General features: G+C 39.2%; 2 protein-coding genes across 2 annotated transcripts in view; both read left to right on the plus strand.

The window, feature by feature from the left end:
- Positions 1-555: 555 nt before the first annotated feature.
- mfsd14a2 (major facilitator superfamily domain containing 14A2) lies at positions 556-14,093 on the plus strand. Its single transcript, XM_026936585.3, has 12 exons — positions 556-1,015; positions 2,950-3,045; positions 3,423-3,485; positions 3,867-3,994; positions 4,095-4,209; positions 4,454-4,672; positions 5,768-5,881; positions 9,780-9,851; positions 9,960-10,072; positions 10,316-10,413; positions 10,564-10,730; positions 10,981-14,093. The coding sequence occupies exons 1-12, from the start codon at positions 932-934 to the stop codon at positions 11,191-11,193; spliced, it is 1,482 nt and encodes a 493-aa protein (XP_026792386.1). The 5' UTR covers positions 556-931; the 3' UTR covers positions 11,194-14,093.
- A 4,030-nt stretch (positions 14,094-18,123) lies between these two features.
- The window catches only part of insra (insulin receptor a), a 30,333-nt gene continuing 27,734 nt past the window's right edge, over positions 18,124-20,722 (plus strand). The window contains exon 1 of the mRNA XM_026936316.3: positions 18,124-19,254. Coding sequence (XP_026792117.1) covers positions 19,179-19,254 — 76 coding nt within the window. The 5' untranslated portion in view covers positions 18,124-19,178. The remainder of the gene's footprint in view (positions 19,255-20,722) is intronic.

Here is a 20,722-nt window from a genome sequence, read left to right on the forward strand (position 1 = left end):
ATAAGGTAAAAACATGATTTAAATAGCTTTTATAAGAAAAACAACTAATTGCAGGAAAAAAGCAGACAAAAAATGATAATGGTTAACATTCAGATTTTTGGTATTCTCCATTAATAATGTTCGTTCTTACACTACATAAAAATACATTTAAAAATATTAACATATAATATTTATTTTATCACTGTGATATCTAAACCTAACGTAAGTATGATTTGATATATAATGTTTTAATGTTTTATATATTTCTCTAATTTGAATCATGTTTTGTGGAATTCTGTAGGTCCCTCACTCTGTTTTGTTTATGTGTAATATTTTCAATATTTTCCTCCTGAGATGCGTCATTTTTTCATCCTTTAAATTGACACACTGATTTATCCGCATTAAAGACTGAGATATGATTTTTTTCGTGAAACAATTATTAGATTAAATTATAGATTAACAGAAAGTGTATTAGCCTGTGTGTCACAATTAAACAAAAAAATGGATTTTGCGGAATGCAAATTAACGCTTTGTGCAGATCCATTCATCTAAAGAATAATAAGATCGTAGCGCAAAACAATAGATAGTAAATAGTTTTAGCCTTTCAAGTTTAATTCTGATACGAGTTAAGGTTAAATAAATACATAAATAAAGTACCTGGACAGCGGTTTTGAGTGTACACTATTAGCCAATCACAGCACAGCAGGTGGAACACGATTGCCCAATCATAACGCGGGAACGGAGGAGTGCTAACCAATCAGAGCGAAGTAGGCAGGATTTGTTGGAATACGGAAGTGGAAAAATAATAGCGCTACACTGAGCTGGAGAATTGAATCATTCAGTTAGCGAGGAAGCTAACGTGTTGGGCTAATATCCGGCTAGCCTAAGCTAAGCAAAGCTACTAGGGCAAGTCCATCCGTCTTTCTGCTAAAAGGATGGATATAAGCTAACGATGACCGGAGAGAAAAAGAAGAAGAAGCGGCTGAACCGCAGCATTCTTCTGGCCAAGAAAATCATCATTAAAGATGGAGGCAGTGTGAGTTACCCTGCTTACTGCTAATGCTAACACTGAGTGTGCTAGCTTAGCTTAGCTTAGCCAGGCTAACGTCAGCGTCCTGTTTACATCCAACCACTTTTATCTTTACAGCGTTTTATTTAAACTGAAGCCATTCAAAAACGGTGCACGCTGATCTAATATTACTAATCTGATCTAATGTTATTACAGGTACAGAGAGAGAGAGAGAGATTTAGCCAGACAGTCAGTTTTATATATATATATATATATATATATATATATATATATATATATATATATATACATATATATACACACTGTACAAATGTTTAATAATGAGTTTATTTATTTGCTGAGGTGTTCCTTCTGCTGTGTAAAGCTGGACTTGTGAGGAACAGGAACATCTGGAACACAGACACACACTCTGTGTGTGTGTGTGTGTGTGTGTGTGTGTCATTACTATAACGTTATTATGACCTGTAAATAAACATCAGCCTTATTATCTTTTGTTAAAGCTGATAAGTGAGTGATGAGTTTAGATAAATTGCATTCAGAGTGAGCGCTGGATAATACTCCATTTATACTTTATTTCATTACAGTAAAATACTTTCAAATGTCATATATTATAATAAAATTAATTACAGTGAAATTTGTTATAGTAAGATAAATGAGCTTTTCATGATATTTTAATAAGTTAAATTAATTTTTCTTTAACAATTTTAAATTAAATGTTCGTGGAAATTTCTTTCTCATAATTTATTTTAATTACTGCTGTGTTATATTATGTTAACTTAGTTTTACTGTATTTTAATGTTATTTATTTGTAGTATTATTGTTACTATTAAGTTATTGTATTTAATTCATACTATTTATTATGTTATATCAGGTTAAATGAAACAAACTTTGTTGTTATATTAGGTGTTAATACATTTTTTATAAGCTTTTCTGTGTCATATTATTAAGTTAAATTAATATTTTGTAATTCATTAATTTGTATTTTCTGTGGTGTTCAGATAAATTAGAATGAGTATGTTATATTCTGGTAAATTAAACTGCGTGTGTATATGTGTGTGTTATGTCTGAAAGCTGAAGCGGTGGTATAAAGTGAGTGAACAGCAGGTTGTTGAACTGCAGGTTGGAGTGTTTGTTTGTTTGTTTATTTCTTTATTTAAGCTCAGACGCTGACTCCCAACTCATGACTTTACGCATAGATACATAGTACACTGAATATAGTACTGCTCAGGTCTGGGTCTGATCTGAGGTCAGTAGGTGTTCTATACACTCAAAAACACACACACACATAAAATGTAAATATCTCTCGCAGTGTTAATATTGTGATAAGATAAGTCATAGACAGGTTTTCCATGAGGTTTGGAGCAAGCAGGTCGAGAGTTTACACTATGAGAAAATACATTTCTGTTCATCTTTATTTAAAAATAAAACAACGAAAGCTGGAAACCCCAGTTCAGTTTCTTGGTTTTGTGCTAAATTACAACTAGAAAGTATGTGATCTAATCTTCAGCAGTGTATGTAAGGAATAACACACAGCAGGACATGCTGTTACAGGAAAATTATCAGCTACACAGTGGTGTGATGAAGTGGAGTCATTGTTACTCCACCAATGTTGATTAATTTCTCATAACAGCATGTACCCAAATGTTTTATTCCTCTTACACCACAACAGTTTACCAACAATTACACATTTTTTTATTTATTAACAAACAACGACACATACTTTTTAGCCATTTTTTCGTTCCTAAACAAGTGAGTTCCTGTTGTCACTTACATTATAGCAGCTATAAACAATTGCTCCCTCACCAGACTCCCTTTTTTCTCTCCGTTGAAGTTAATACGCAGCTTGTCATGTTACTGAGAAACTGCAAAGCCTATGAAATATACAGTAAATTAGCATGTTGTTAATGCTAACACTGTGGCACACGTGTATGTGTGTTTAGCCACAGGGGATGGGTGAGCCAAGTGTGTACCATGCAGTGGTCGTCATCTTCCTGGAGTTCTTCGCCTGGGGACTCCTTACCACACCTATGCTCACGGTAAACCCACTACAAACACACACACGCTTCCAGCTAATGGTATGATTACTGCCCAACACTTCACAGCTGGTTTCTGTTGCTGAGTAGTTTTAAATTAACAATGTTCAGTTCCCTTCATTTCAATGAACTAAAAACGCTAAACAATTCATTTTGCACTTTGTTTGTTTGTTTGTTTACTAATATTTAAGACATGGCTAAAAATGTCCTAGTTATATCTCTACACCTTCTACCTTATTAAAAATTACTGGAACTATGAATATTTGTGAATATGCAAATTTGGAAACACCCATTACGTCCAAATGCCATCATTTTTAGCCCAATATCATTAACATTAGCTAATATCATATGTTTACTGTGTGTGTGTATGTCTATGTCAGGTGTTGCATCAGACGTTCCCCCAGCACACATTCCTGATGAATGGACTCATTCATGGAGTTAAGGCAAGTTAATGGCCACACACACACACACACACACACACTTACACATTCCATTCTGAGTTAGCCCAGTCCATTTCCACATGACAGGAGTGTGTCCTGCTGGTGTTCATATTAACTCAGCACACAGACAGCATGTATAAATAAATATAAATACAGTGAGGGGAAATAAATATTCAGACATTTTTGTTATGAACTGGAAGTTTATTACATATATCCACTTCACATTTACACACATTGTGTCTTTTAACTTTGTACAATTAAATATGGAAAAAAAACACAGTATGCATCCATAAACATAAACAATATAGCAACTTTATAAAGAGGTGATAATATATCAGACCACTGAGGTTCACTCTGTGAGTGAGTGTGTGTGTGTGTGTGTAGGGTCTCCTGTCGTTCCTCAGTGCTCCTCTGATTGGTGCTCTCTCTGATGTTTGGGGTCGGAAGTCGTTCCTTCTGCTCACTGTCTTCTTCACCTGCGCACCCATTCCACTGATGAAGATCAGCCCATGGTAGCACATGCGCGCACACACGCATGTACAAGTGCTCCATGTGAGATTGTTAATATTTAATGATGTAATATTGTAGTGGTGTGTGTGTATGTGTGTGTAGGTGGTACTTTGCTGTGATCTCGGTGTCGGGAGTATTCGCTGTGACGTTCTCTGTCATTTTTGCGTATGTGGCCGACATCACACAGGAGCATGAGAGGAGCACGGCATATGGCCTGGTGAGAACACACACACGCATTCTTCAACATACTCATCAATAACTGTGATACCTTTCCTTACACTTCTCATTCTGTATAATAATAAGTTTGATTCTTTTTACTAACACACTGCGTAGACATGACACAGAGTTTGACAGTCATTTAAACAGAACAGTTCATTTACGAGTCAGGTAGAAATGCCGTATATGCTGCTGTAAAATGTGTTATTGAGCTGTGAGTAGTGAGAGTGAACACACCTCTGCAGGTGTCTGCGACATTTGCGGCCAGTTTGGTGACAAGCCCAGCGATCGGGGCATACTTGTCTCAGGTGTACGGGGACACGCTGGTGGTGATCCTGGCGTCGGCCATCGCTCTGCTGGACATTGGCTTCATCCTGGTGGCTGTCCCAGAGTCTCTGCCTGAGAAAATGAGACCAGCATCGTGGGGAGCTCCCATCTCCTGGGAACAGGCTGATCCCTTTGCTGTGAGTCTCTCTCTCTCTCTCTCTCTCTCTCTCTCTCTCTCTCTCACGCTCACTCACACACACACACACACAAACACAGTGTAGATAATTAATGCTATGCTATACCTAAATCTAACCCTAACCTCAGCTGTATTGGCTTAAATGTTGTCTAATAACCTTGTGAAGTTATTTCTGTGTTATTATCACAATTGCTCTGTAATTGAAGATAAAAGCTTTGTTTTGCATCACTGAGTAAATTTATTCGTTTAATCCAGTAGAACTTGGCCCCATATTGTATCATGTGTGGTGTTATTGCTAAAATTACATTGTAGACAATGTCATTAAAATGATAAAATTATCTGCCTGATTAAAACACTTACGACCAACTGACCTGAACTTCTGTCACTGAGTAATATGTCAAAAGATGGTCAAAATTTAAAATGCTTCTACTACTGAATACTGGATTGGGATTGTGTCAGAAGGTGTTAAATAATTTTCTATAACAGCAGCTCTGACAGTAGTGCAGCTGCAAATCACAGGTTTATGTTCATGTGCTCGTTCTTATATGTTATCGTTTTTATAGTAACAGCTTATTCACAGGGACGTGTAAAGTAGACGCTCCACATGAACAGAGTAAAAAATGTGTGTAACTGTTGACATGGTGAAGTTTTCTGTAACGAGACATATATTTATTTATGGAAGGAGTCTCCAGTGTCAGCGCTTTGTAACAGAGGTAAAGCTGTAACTTTAAGTTTTCCGATATCTTCAGGACAGAGGAGTTTATGCTTTGCAGTTGCTCTGTAACATGATAAGCTGCTTTTTTGTATGTTTGTTTGTTTGATTTTGAATGAAAAAAGTAGAGGCTTGTGAGGGAATGACTGTTTATAGGTTCTGTAATGTAAGCGAGAACTTGAAACGTAACTATAAACAGATAAAAAGTAGAACATGTCATTTGTTAATTAATAATAAAAATAAAAATTATAATCATTGGCAAATTGCTGTGGTATAAGAGGAATTAAACACTTTGGGACATGCTGTTATAGGAAAATAATTTTGTGCTTTCAGATTAAAACGGTTACACTGTTAGGGTATATAAACTCTGTCTGTGTGTTGCAGTCTCTGAGGAAGGTTGGTCAGGACTCCACAGTGTTGTTGATCTGTATCACAGTCTTCCTCTCTTACCTGCCTGAGGCCGGACAGTACTCCAGCTTCTTCCTGTACCTGCGGCAGGTAACAAACACACATCATAAACATGCAAGCATCACACAAAACACTTGCTTAACCAAGTCAGGTGGGGAATCTGAAGCCTAGACTGAAGAGAACATCATTATTTATATATTCTGAAACATACAGTTAATATACTGGTAGATAAATAAGGTTTTCATCGTGGTGACCATAAAGAGAGAGAAAAGCGTGAGTGTGTGTGTGTTGATTATAAAGGGCAGCTGTCCTGAACAGTACAAACACACACTGTACACCACACTTGTCTGATATAAGCAGAATTGTACATACAGCGGTCATGTGACATGAAAGAGATGGGAAATAAGAGTCGTGTGTCTCAAAGTGTGTAAAACACAGCTAATAATAATCTGTCACACTCTGATCAGTGTTTTAATTCCATCGAGTACTTTTTACACGGCCTTTGATCTAAATGCACATTTATCTCTGTACTGTTTTTACTGAAGCAGCTGTAAGACTCTGTCCCAAATGCCAGAACTGATGTATACTTTGTGTCCTAAGGCTGGATTCTAAATACTTAACTAGTGGGGAACCCTAGTGTTCAGTAGAGTAGTGGGCAGTGTGTACTGTACACAGGGGCGGGGGGGTGGTGTGTACTGAGGGATTGTGGGAAAGTTTGTATTTACAGAATACACAGTGATCAGTGCGACGCTCTTCCTTCATTCCTTCAGGCATGGTAGCTATGGAAACACATTCACTAAATCACACTACACTCCAGCTACTCTTGCCCTTTGTGTAACACCACTGACACTACACTCCAACTACAGTCAGACTACACTTTCATTACACTCCGCCCCACACTCTCACTACTCTCACACCACACTACACTCCAACTACAGTCAGACTACACTTTCATTACACTCCACCCCACACTCTCACTACTCTCACACCACACTACACTCCTACTACAGTCACACTACGCTTCTACTACAGTCACACTACACTCCTACGCTTTTAATACGCTACCACTACAGTCACAATACACTCCTACACTTGTACTATGCTCCTACTACAGTCACACTACGCTTCTACTACAGTCAGACTACACTTGTACACTTGTACTACGCTACCACTACAGTCACACTACACTCGTACACTTGTACTACGCTACCACTACAGTCACACTACACTCCTACACTTGTAATACGCTAGCACTACAGTCACACTACACTCCTACACTTGTACTATGCTCCTACTACAGTCACAATACACTCCTACACTTGTACTATGCTCCTACTACAGTCACACTACGCTTCTACACTTGTACTATGCTCCTACTACAGTCACACTACGCTCCTACACTTGTACTACACTCCTACTACAGTCACACTACGCTCCTACACTTGTACTATGCTCCTACTACAGTCACACTACACTACACTTGTACTACACTCCTACTGTTAACCATAAAATGTGTACTCATATTTGATGATATTTTATCTTCAATGATATAGATGTATGCGCGGGGGGGGGGGGGGTGTACTGAGGGATTGTGGGAAAGTTTGTATTTACAGAGTACACAGTGATCAGTGCGACGCTCTTCCTTCACTCCTTCAGGCATGGTAGCTATGGAAACACATTCACTAAATCACACTACACTCCAGCTACTCTTGCCCTTTGTGTAACACCACTGACACTACACTCCAACTACAGTCAGACTACACTTTCATTACACTCCACCCCACACTCTCACTACTCTCACACCACACTACACTCCAACTACAGTCAGACTACACTTTCATTACACTCCGCCCCACACTCTCACTACTCTCACACCACACTACACTCCAACTACAGTCAGACTACACTTTCATTGCACTCCGCCCCACACTCTCACTACTCTCACACCACACTACACTCGTACTACAGTCAGACTACACTTTCATTACACTCCGCCCCACACTCTCACTACTCTCACACCACACTACACTCCTACTACAGTCAGACTACACTTTCATTACACTCCGCCCCACACTCTCACTACTCTCACACCACACTACACTCCTACTACAGTCAGACTACACTTTCATTACACTCCGCCCCACACTCTCACTACTCTCACACCACACTACACTCCTACTACAGTCAGACTACACTTTCATTACACTCCGCCCCACACTCTCACTACTCTCACACCACACTACACTCCAACTACAGTCAGACTACACTTTCATTACACTCCGCCCCACACTCTCACTACTCTCACACCACACTACACTCCAACTACACTACACTCCAACTACAGTCAGACTACACTTTCATTACACTCTGCCCCACACTCTCACTACTCTCACACCACACTACACTCGTACTACAGTCAGACTACACTTTCATTACACTCCGCCCCACACTCTCACTACTCTCACACCACACTACACTCGTACTACAGTCAGACTACACTTTCATTACACTCCACCCCACACTCTCACTACTCTCACACCACACTACACTCCAACTACACTACACTCCAACTACAGTCAGACTACACTTTCATTACACTCCGCCCCACACTCTCACTACTCTCACACCACACTACAGTCTTACTACAGTCAGACTACACTTTCATTACACTCCGCCCCACACTCTCACTACTCTCACACCACACTACAGTCTTACTACAGTCAGACTACACTTTCATTACACTCCACCCCACACTCTCACTACTCTCACACCACACTACAGTCTTACTACAGTCAGACTACACTTTCATTACACTCCGCCCCACACTCTCACTACTCTCACACCACACTACACTCCTACTACAGTCAGACTACACTCCTACTACAGTCACACTACTCTCCTACACTTGTACTATGCTACTACTGTTAACCACAAAATGTGTACTCATATTTGATGATATTTTATCTTCAATGGTATAGATGTATGGAAACGGTATAGTGCACAGTGTGACTGAAAGTGATCTATATGACTTGAAAGGAGGCCTGAAAGTGATCTATATGACCAGAGATAGGCAGTGGTAGCCTGCAGGAAATGTACAACACGGAGTTCTGAAAGTGCCCTATATGACCTTACATAGGCAGTGGTAGCCTCCTAAGAGGGGAGAGCAGAAACAAGCTGTAAATTTAAGGGAGTAAGGCTTCCTTAAACCATAACATAAGCATATATGACAATGTTGGGTCTTGTGAAAAGTAGGATGTGGAAGTTTTTTCATGAAAATGGATATAAGAGCACCCTTCTGAAGAGGTGGGGAGCTTTTCTCTGCAGACAACTGCTCGGCCTAATTCTGGAAAGAATAAAGTCTAATGGCGTCAACAACCTGGCTCTCCAGAGTGATCTTTGATCTGCATTACTTGCCACGACACTAATACAGTCACACTACGCTCTTACACGTGTGGTACGCTCCTTCTATAGTCACAATACACATCTACACTTGTACTACACGCATACTACAGTCACACTACACTCCTACACATGTACTACGCTCCTACTATGGTCATACTACACTCCTACCCTTGTACCACTCTCCTATTACCACTCTCCTACTGCAGTCATGCTACACTTGTACTACGCTCCTACTACAGTCACACTATACTCCTACATGTGTAATACACTCCTACTACAGTCACATTACACTCCTACACTTGTACTATGTTCCTACTACACTCACTATGCTCTCACTATGCCTCACCTACACTCTCATTGCACACACATTACACTACGCTCCTACTACAGTCATACTACACTCCTACACTTGTACTACACTTCTACTATACTTGCTCTCACTATGCTCCTACTACACTCTGACTACACACCCACTCACACTACACATCAACTGCACCTGTAATATATGGTTTAAGAGTTTAAACATAACCTGTCTGTTGATCTCTCTCTCTCTCTCTCTCTCTCTCTCTCTCTCTCTGTTGAATAGGTGATTGGATTCACCTCAGAGACAGTTGCAGCATTTATTGCAGTGGTGGGAATCCTGTCCATATTAGCTCAGGTGTGTGAGTGTGGGTGTCTGTGTGTGGGATGGAACATTATTAAAATGCTTGTATAGGTTTAGTTATTTTTAATTGAATTTACCTAATGTGTGTGTGGGTGTGTACAGACAGTGGTGTTGGGTGTGCTGATGCGCTCTATTGGGAATAAGAACACCATCCTGTTAGGGCTCGGCTTCCAGATCCTTCAGCTCGCCTGGTATGGCTTTGGCTCCCAGCCCTGGTGAGTCACCACTCAACCCCCCACACACACAAACACACACACACACGAATACACACACAGTCATTGTTACAGTTAATACATAGAAAACTAGTTCCTCAAGCAAAGTGATGGAGATAAAAAGGACACGGAAGATTTATTCTGAAAAACATTCCAGTGTATCTGAAAAGTAACATGAACAGAAAGTAACATCAAGAGTTGTGTATTTATGAAGAGTGTGTGTGTGTGCGTGCGTGCGTGTGTTAGGATGATGTGGGCAGCGGGGGCTGTAGCTGCAATGTCCAGCATCACTTTTCCAGCCATCAGTGCCATCGTTTCCCGAAATGCAGATCCTGACCAGCAAGGTGAGAACACACACACACTACTCTGTTTGTTTATCTCTTTTTCTATTCTATGTATTATATTTATATGAATGCATACATCTGGTTTTGCCTTTGGCTGTACTACCTTGTGTGTGTGTTTGTGTTTGTGTGTGTGTGTGTGTGTGTGTGTAGGTGTGGTACAGGGGATGATAACGGGGATCAGGGGGCTGTGTAACGGACTTGGCCCCGCCCTCTATGGCTTCGTCTTCTACCTGTTCCACGTGGAGCTGAATGAGATGGACGCTGCAGGAGGAGCCGAGAAAGGAACCAAACCCAACATGGCCAATCCCACTGACGAGGTCTCACAGATACGCACTCTCTCTCTCTCTCTTTCTCTCTGTTTCTCTTCCTTCCTGTCTCACTCTGTCTCTCTCTTACTCACTAACTCCCTGTCTCTCTACCTCTCTCTCTCTCTCTCTGTCAGTCTTTCTCTCTCTCTCTCTCTCTCTCTCTCTCTCTCTCCCTTCCTGTCTCACTCTGTCTGTCACTTTCTTATTCACTCTCTGTCTCTCTCACTGTCTCACTCCTCGTCTGTCTGTCTGTGTGCAGAGTGCCATCATTCCTGGTCCCCCATTTCTATTTGGAGCGTGCTCAGTTCTCCTCTCCTTGTTGGTGGCGCTCTTCATCCCCGAACACAATGCGCTCTCTCTGCGGCCTGGCAACTACAAAAAACACACCAGCACTGCCCAGAGCCACGCCCACACCCCTCAGGGTGGAGCCTGTGAAGGCAAAGAGCCTCTACTGGATGACAGCAGCGTATGACCCCACCCACTGCCACCTCAAACACATGAGGGTGGAGCCGGTGAGAAGAAGAGGCCTTTCTATTGGTCAGGGTCAGTGTCTGCCTCCGCCCACTGTCGCCTCACACACATCAGGGCAGAGCCAGTGATAAGAAATAGCCTTTCTATTGGACAGGTTCAGTGTCTGACTCTGCCCACTGCCACCTCAAACACATCAGGGTGGAGAATGATTGCACTCTATGACTGTGCCCACTTACCTCAATCATACACATTTCTCCCTAGTTTTTGAGCTCAAATACACATTACGGCGGACCTTGTGAGAATTAGATGATAGCAGTGCATAATTCCACCCACTGCTGCCAAACACACGCCCAAGCAGAAATTGGCCTTACTGGATGTGAACATTGTATGATTCCACCCACTGCCATCTCACACACATCAGGGCGGAGCCTACAAAGGACCAATGCCATATGTCCCCACCTACTGGCACACTAAAGACTAATCAGGTTGGAGCCTGTGGGAAGTGAATGACAGCAGTGTATGACTCCACCCACTGCCACCTCAAATGCACCTCAGGGTGGGGTCACGTACATGATTCCACCCACTTTCCCTTGTTTTGCCCCCCAACAAATGTTTGACCGTACTGACCTCCATCAGCTGAACACACACTTCAGAACGCTGTGTGTGGATGACGTTAGCGCGCACACATGTACACACATACACATACAGTGTTTATAAGAACTGTTTAAACAGTCTGGTGGTTTTTACAGGTGTGTGTGTGTGTGTGTGTGTGTGTGTGTGTGTGTGTGTGTGTGGTGGATATCTTCTCTCTCTATATTCTGTTACTACTGAGGCCATATCACAGCGGCTGTGTCCTGAATGGTGCCGTACTCCCTTTTCCCTACAGAGACACTTTGGTCTGTGTACACTGTACAGTTTTTTAGACATTTCTAGACTGCTGTGGTGCATTGTGGGTCATTATTGATTTGATATTAGCTTGTTGCGGTGCATTATGGGATTTAGTCCACTTTGTTTGTGGATGTAACAGATGCCTGATGTAGTGCAGTATGTAGTGTACAGGGTGTGGACTGGGACACGCAGCATCTCCATCATTAAATCCGCTGCCTTCGTTTACTGTGAGCTGAAAATCTGTACCCTGATGACGGCGCTGTCTGTCTCTCTGACTGTCTGTCTCTTTGATTTCTGTCTTTTTGTCTCTTTCTGTTTCTCTCTCTTTCGCCCATTTTGAGAGGGTAATCCGGTGAGCACATGGTTTTAGACCACATAAGAAATGACAACTCTGCTATCACTGACTGAAAGTGAATGACCACCAATTATTTGCTAATTGGTGGATATTAGTTTTTAGGAGTGTGTGTGTGTTGTACTGTGTGTGTGTGTATGTAAAAAAATGAAACAGAATATTTCAGTGAAACTGTAAAGCAGTCAGCGAGCTGTAAATAACAGGAAATTAACAAGCCACTATTTATTAAAAGGTTCCTGATTCTCAGCGCTTGACGCCTCGTCGACTTCCTGTGTGAGAGATTTATTGATCTCCAGCTCAGTGTGGAGGTGCTGGGGATTATTATGGGGTGGATTTCAGCTCCTTCACAGAATGTTAGTTAAAATAAAGATTCAGATTTAAGTTTAAAACAGCAGAACAGAGAGAAGAGTTTATTTCTACACATGGAGAATAGGACTGATTTCTTTATACATCATAAAATATAGAAATAAGAACTGAAGAATGAGGATGTGGGAAAGATTTACAGAGAGAATGAAGACATTGAGATTAAATCATACAAAAGCAAAAGAATAATAATTACTACTGTATGAATATTTACACTTTTATATAATAATATAAATATTATTAATAGTATGTTATCTTTCATTAATCTAGTTATTTTAATATTTATTTAAATTATTACACAATTTATTATTTAAATAAATCAAATTAATAATTACAAAATTAAATTAAATTAGGTTAATAATAATAATAATAATAAGCACACTGGGCTCAAAAAAGTAACAGTGCCAAAATTTTATTTATGTTTTTTTGTTGTTATTTTTCCCTGATTTTGTCCTTAATTTATTCTTGGCCAATTCCCACCCACCAGTCAGCTCTCCACCTATCATATAACAGATACTTGCCCCGGAGGGTGAAGACTTAACACATGCTTCCTCTGCGACACATGAAGCCAACCACACCTTTTCTCTTTGCATCACGGAGCAGCATAACACATTTAGAGGAAAGTGCTATCTGCCCTCTTCCATAAACATGAACTCACAGACACCCATGATTGGCTGATGTCGCTGTGATTGACAGAGAGAGTATACCCCTCCCACCCAGAAAGTATGGACACTTTAGCTCTTTTGGAGTCTGGGTCACAGTTGGCAGAGGAATTGTCGGGATTTGAACTCGTGGTCTGTAGATAATAGGTTGAATGCTTTTCTGTTGCGCCTCTTGGGAGCCCAAAAATGCTTTTCTTAAAAAAACTGTTCATTTCAGCCGGCTCTGAAAAAGATCTCCAGTGTTACAGAAATAAAGAAAATTGTGTTTTCAAATTATTGTCTACTGCTTTAAACTGCTTTGTTTAAATATCTTTTTACTGCACATTAAAGTAAATATCCTTTTACTGCACATGCACTCAACAGATACTGACACTGATGTGTAAAACATTGTATAGAACCATGGTTCTCAAAGTGAGCTCTGAATGTATTGCTTTATTTAACTCATGTGATTAAATATTATTATTATTATTATTATTATTATTTAATATAATTTAGCTCAGTTGAAATGCAATGGATTTAAAACTCAATAGTTAAAACATTAATAATGTTAAGTGTATTATAATAAAACCGGGATGTGATAAAGATTTAAATGATGATGAGGGGAAAGTTGAGGAATAAAAGCTCTAATGGCTGGAATACAGCTGTGTATTGATGTACGTATCTGCTCTGTTGCTGTTAAAGTTAAATGCATACTGTGATCATAGACAGGTTGTGGATATAAAATGTTTCACAAACTCCGGTACAGGATATTTTTAATTGAACTCTCACTTTTTATATTTTATGGTTTCAGTTTGCAGATGTAATGAAGGTAGATGATGATGATGATGATGATGATGAAGAGTTTTGGGTGATTTCAGTGCAGTGTGTATCACTGCTGCCTTCTTTCAGTATATCCACTTATATCCAGTGAGAGAGGAGAGGAGGTTAATAATCCGATCATTTGCAGGACAGAATGATTCACATCTTCAATGAAAGACTTTTACTTCAGTTTCATTTCAGTTATTTCAATTGAACTACATTTCAATTATTTCAATTAAACTACAGTAAACGAAATAACATGCTGAGTTGTGAATGGTGCAGATTTTCCAGTAGAGGGCGCTGCTGATCTAAACTGCTCAGAGACACACCATGTCCTTTATTTGTTCAGTTATCTGTACTTACACACTAACAGTCTGTGAGAATAGTGTGTAAGTACACATGCTGATATATTCTAATACACTGCATGCTGTTTACTGTAATGTTCAGTAGAGCAGTGTGCAGGTTTATATTATAGCAGTTACAGGCCAGATATGCTATGTTAACTCAACAGCAGACTGGGGAGTGTGTAGAATTTAATAATAATAATAATAATAATAATAATAATAACAATCTGAGCAAAAAATATTTTTACTCTTCACATTTCTTCAGTAATCCACACAACACACACTAATGATCCTGTCACACAATCAGACACACTAAAATTTCACTATGGGAATTCATTTTTTAATCCATTTTTTTTATCCATTCACATCTTCACTGAAAGACGTTTACTTCAGTTTCATTTCAGTTATTTAGCTTTTCACTGAAAGTGTAATGGAGGACAATTAAATGAATTAAACTACAGTAAACAGTTTTCTGTTTTGTGCTGAAGTGAAATGACAAAAACAAAACCCACTAAACATATTAAAACTGAACATATTACCCAAACTGAGCACTTTACACTCACTAAACACATCTCAAACTGTACATATTCTACAAATTATATGTATCTCACTCAGTTTAAAGATGAATAATTCTAGCTGAATTGAATGTTTTTTTATTTCCTCCAGCTCCCAGACTTACAAACTTGACTTACTGAATGTCTAAAGTTATGAGGGTTAGTTAGGGGCATTAAAGTTACAAAGTTAGGAGGTGGAGTTAATGTTTGTATCTTTATTGTACAGGATGTTGAGACAGATTACCGCTCCATGTGATGTTTTTTCTCATAGATGAACACTGTGTGTGTCCTCAACACTCTCAGGCTTTATGAGGTTGACCGAGGCTGACCTTTGACCTGCTAACAGGAAATCAAGGACTCGTTATCAGAAACATATTTCCTGCACTGCAGACACAGACACATCATCCACGGATCTCTAGTGCAAAAGTTCACACACCCTCTGGATTGGGAAAATAAGCTATGTGCTTCTGTTTTTCTGCAATAACAGAAACAAAGTGATGTGTTAAAAGTAAACATTCTTTATTTTCTCTGAGTTTTATCTGTGTTTATTAAAGAATGGATGATATCGGAGTTTATTTCCCTGCAGGCGGTGGCATGTATCACACACAGGAATAGAACACGGATAAAGTCCAACCGCATGAGAAACAGGAACAGGCTAAGAGCCATGATAAAGATGTGTTTTCCCCCTCAACCTTCACGCTGAGAGAGAAACACAATAACACTGTACAAAGTCACATTTATAAATATGATTATATAAATACAAGTTATAAATAAATTAATGTACAGAATCAGTGTTAGATTTTGTCACTGCATTCATGTACAATTTGTTTTTCAGAATGATATTTAATAATAAATAATTTTCAGTCTCAGTAAACTGCTGTAGGTGTTTGACACCTCTGACTCCTTTACCTCACACACTGACTCCTTTACTTCACACTTTACTTCACACTCTGAACCTTTAGCTCACACTGACTTCTTTACCAAACACTCTGACTTCTTTACTCTCTGACTCCTTTACCTCACACTCTGACTCCTTTACTCTCTGACTCCTTTACCTCACACTCTGAACCTTTAGCTCACACTGACTTCTTTACCTCACACACTGACTCCTTTACTTCACACTCTGAACCTTTAGCTCACACTGACTTCTTTACTCTCTGACTCCTTTACCTCACACTCTGACTCCTTTACCTCACACCCTGACTCCTTTACTCTCTGACTCCTTTACCTCACACCCTGACTCCTTTACTCTCTGACTCCTTTACCTCACACTCTGACTCCTTTACCACACACTCTGACTCCTTTACTCTCAGACTCCTTTACTCTCTGACTCCATTTCCTCGCTCTCTGAACCTTTACCTTACTCTCCGACTCCTTTACTTCATTCTCTGAGCCCTTTACCTTTTTCTCTAAACCTTTACATTGCACTATAACTCCTTTACCTCACACTCTGTCTCCTTTACCTCACACTCTGAACCTTTACATCACACTCTGAGACTGTACAATGTGACTGTTCTTAATAAACATCAAGACACAAATGCATTATACACACATCACCTCCTGACCTGTTTACATCCTCTGTTCCCAGAAACATATTGTGTGTGTGTGTGTGTGTGTAGGAACACGTTGCTAAACCCCACCAAATATAAAATGTTAATGATGGGAAAAGGAAATAGGGGTGACGACAGGAGGAGGATGTTCTAAAATAAATGTCTAATAATATCTCCTAGACAACAGAAGAACATTATTTACATTATTTGATTGTTTGTTTGTTTATATTATCATCTGCACTTTATTCACAACAGGTCTGCTGTTTTTATTTATTAATATTAATATAAAAGTGTCTTGAATTTTCTAAAATAGTGATCAGAAGGTTGTGAGTTGAAATCCAAGCACTGCTAGAGACACTTATGAATGTATTATTATTATTATTATTATTATTATTATTATTATTTTATTCTTTCATTCATCTTCAGTAAGTGCTTTATCCTCAGGGTGGCTGTGGATCCGAAGTCTATTAGGGTAAAAACAGTAGAAAATATGAAACACATTAAATAAAAGAAATACAGATTGGGAAAAGGAAATTGAACTTTAACTCAGTCTCTCTCGTGTTGTTTGTCTGTTTGTCTCCACTGTTTATGTTTCCACATTGAGTAATTGAGAGGAAATTAGGTTATTCTTTCCATCTGCACACTTTAAGCAATGGACAAACACACACACACACATATAATGTGGTTTGTCTGATTAAGTGACTTTGTTGTAAAGGTCAGTGAATGATTGTGGACATGTTGATGAGCCCGCAGGACATGTACACACCACTGACGTATGGAGATTAGGACACGTATGACCTTTAAATCATTAGACAGGTGTACACAGGTGTGTGCTGTAGCTCAGGTTCAGCTCAACAGGCAACATGAAGTCCTGAGGTGATGATCTGACAAAATCCTTTAACTTCTCCTTTAACTTCTTATTGACAAAGAGGACAGCATTAAACACCTATAATCTCTCTGTTATAAACACTTTATTCAAGTGTACTTAATACTGTGTATGCTTAGTGTGTGTACTTTAAATATTCTTTGAATAGTCTACACTATAGTATATAGTATACCTTAAACAATATTGTATACCTTAATGCCATATATTTTTAAAGAATGTCTGAATGCTTCAGTAATACTTGAAATGAAAGTGTTCATAATGTACAGATTTATTTAAAAAATAGATGAAAAAAGAACTGTATATTATAAGTGTAAAAGTATGCTTATTTTATAGCAGAAGAAAGTTTATTCTAATTTATTGTATTGTATGCTAGAATACATTTCCACTATATAATAATAATAATAATAATAATAATAATAGAATGAATGGAATTGAGAGACAGAGAGAGATAGAGTGAGAGTGTCCCAGTCCACGACTCCACTCCATATTTACTGCCTGTCTGTGTGTCTGTCTGTCTGTGTGTCTGTCTGTGTGTCTGTCTGTCTGTGTGTCTGTCTGTGTGTGTGTCTGTGTGTGTGTCTGTGTTTACAGACTCAGTGGGATGTTCAGTGAGAGACAGACACATGTGAAAGCTGCTACCTCCAGCGTGGAAAGGAGAAGGCTTGCAGTTATGTGTGGACTGTACCCTCTTTATTCATTTGTCATTTGTTCTCGTTTTTTTCCTAAACGTGCATTCTGGCAGAATATTGAAGAAAGAGAAGAATAAGCGTCTTTAACCACAGAAAAAGAAAAAAAGGAAAGCTTCAGTGGATTTACAGTGGGATAATGACGGAATTCACACTCTAACTTTGGAAAATTAATCTCAGCTCTGTAGTGATGTTCCGCTTTTTGCTGCAGGCATTAAATAATTATTGTGAGTTTATGGCGGATTTCAGGAGTTAGTTTAGTTTTACATTTGCATTGCGTTTAGTGACTATTGTGGAAATAAAAAGTGAGAGCTGAGACACGGAGCTGTGCAACTTCACTGAAGCCACGCTTGACTTGACTAGCCTGCTAGCGTTAGCTTTAGCATTAGCGAAAGAATAAGTGTATAAAACTTATATCAGCATTAAAATATAGCAGACAGTGTGACTAACATTTTGTCTTTTACTTGCGTTATTTCTATAAGTGTGTAAATGACTGCCTCGGAGGCGGGAATTAAAAGTTCTGAACCCTTTTTTTCACTAGGAAAGTTAGCATTGCGCTAGTTTGTCGTTTTGGCTTTGCGAGCTAGCCAGAGGGGAATTTTATCCTCTCTCTGGCTAAAATACAAAATAATCCTGTCCAACATGAAGATTTTGGAAAGATGGATAAGCAATAATGCCGTCCAAGACGACAGTGTTTTGTGACGGCTGCTCTGGGTGAAGCTAAGCTAATTCAATCACAGCATGCTAGTCAGTTATGCTAGCTAAGCTGGATAACTAAACGCGTTTAACTTTTCCTCAGCGCCTGTGACTTTTTTGGTTATGTTTTTTCTTCGTATACTGAGTATCGTCTGTGTGTAAAAATATATTTTTTGGCAAAAGAAACACTTTTTGGATTAAAAAAAAATGAAGCTCCGGAGTTTGTTTGGGTTTTTTCTCTGTGTTGGTGTTGTGTGGAACTGGCCACAGAGCAGTGCAGAAAGTAAGTAACTTCATTTAAATACCTGCTAATGCTATTATTAATGCACATTTTATATATTTTTTATCTCATATTAATGGTAAATTCAGTGTATTTTCCTGTAAACCTGTACCTCCCATACCTACAGGAGCACATGCACGGATGTATGGGTAATAAACACAAGTTAATAACTTTTAGTTCTCGCTTGAGTGTTTTTAATTTTAATGTCAGTGATTTACTGTACTAAACTTTCTCATTCATGCGTTTCACATTTTAAACTGCTCCCAAAGCACAGTGGCAAGGATTTAAAATGAAAATAAATCCTGAAATGATTTACACCAGCTGTGTTCATCATATAAACATTTACAGCACTTCTGAAATGAAAATTAGCGTTTCAGAGCTCTTTATCTCCGTCCCTGAGTGTTGTGGAAACCAACAGGACAGTATATCTAGAATAAAAAAACAAAACCGTTTTGGAAATATTTTCTTTGTTACTTGAAAATGTAGGTAAAATTATTATATTATTGATGACTCATCCTGTACTCCTCTTGTTTTTGTCCAATTAAATGCTCTCTAGATTGTATTTGCCCCGCCCCCGGGGGCGTGTCTTGCTCTACAGTAACAGCTCGTTGGCAGTAAACAGGGTTCGTCAGTGTGTTTTTGGCCGTGCGTCTTTACACACACTTCCCTTCAGCTCCCTAGGTCGTGAATCAGTATATCGTGTACACGAGTTGGGGCACTGGTAAAGACCCTGGCTCACTACACATTGGGACACTGATGACTCAATTTCCGGCCAGAGGACTACGTACTCACTTTGTAAAACATCACCACTGGCATTTATCAACAACAGTCAGGACCAATATCTTTCTCACTTCAGATGTGTTTCTCTCATGGTACTTCAAGCATAGGCTAGTAGATTTTTTAAATCATTTAACACTTAAAAGTCATTAGACTCAAACAAACCGTATATAGAACGTCAAATAAAGTTAAAAATTGCTAATGTAAGTAATCGTTTGAGAGCTACAACAACGATAACGAGCTACTTACATTTGTAGGTGTTGGCTGAGAGTTCATCTACCATTTTTTTGAGCTGAGAGGCTTCAGAAAATATGATGTCATTTCCAGTAAGGGAACATAGTGAGTATCGGTGCTTCTTGGTTTTTGTGGTGCATTGTGGGATTTTTTTAGGGAGTGAATGTTCCAGTGCACTGGAAGGATTTTGCGATTGAGACAGCCCTTAAAATGGCCGACTCCCTGCTCAGCGCCCTGACTACTGAACTGAGGAGCTGATTGAGACACACCCTAACTTTGGAGTTTATTCTTGTGGAACTGGGTGGAGTTTGTGTAGGTTAGCGATCATGTGACGTTTGGGCGGAGTGTTTTACTGACTTGGAGCTGTTTGAGGCTGGAACGCTGCTCCCTCAGACCGATGGAGAATTCCGTCTTTATACCCCATCTCCATCAGTGGGAGTCAGTATTATCATTTTATCTC

This window comes from Pangasianodon hypophthalmus, chromosome 4, assembly GCF_027358585.1.
Source record: "Pangasianodon hypophthalmus isolate fPanHyp1 chromosome 4, fPanHyp1.pri, whole genome shotgun sequence".
Taxonomy (NCBI): Eukaryota; Metazoa; Chordata; class Actinopteri; order Siluriformes; family Pangasiidae; genus Pangasianodon; species Pangasianodon hypophthalmus.

Coding starts and splice junctions, on each gene's coding strand:
- mfsd14a2 (XM_026936585.3), top strand. CDS start 932: ATGACCGGAGAGAAAAAGAAGAAGAAGCGGCTGAACCGCAGCATTCTT. Junction 4,210..4,453: donor GGAGCACGGCATATGGCCTG/GTGAGAACACAC, acceptor ACACCTCTGCAG/GTGTCTGCGACATTTGCGGC. Junction 10,414..10,563: donor TGCAGATCCTGACCAGCAAG/GTGAGAACACAC, acceptor GTGTGTGTGTAG/GTGTGGTACAGGGGATGATA.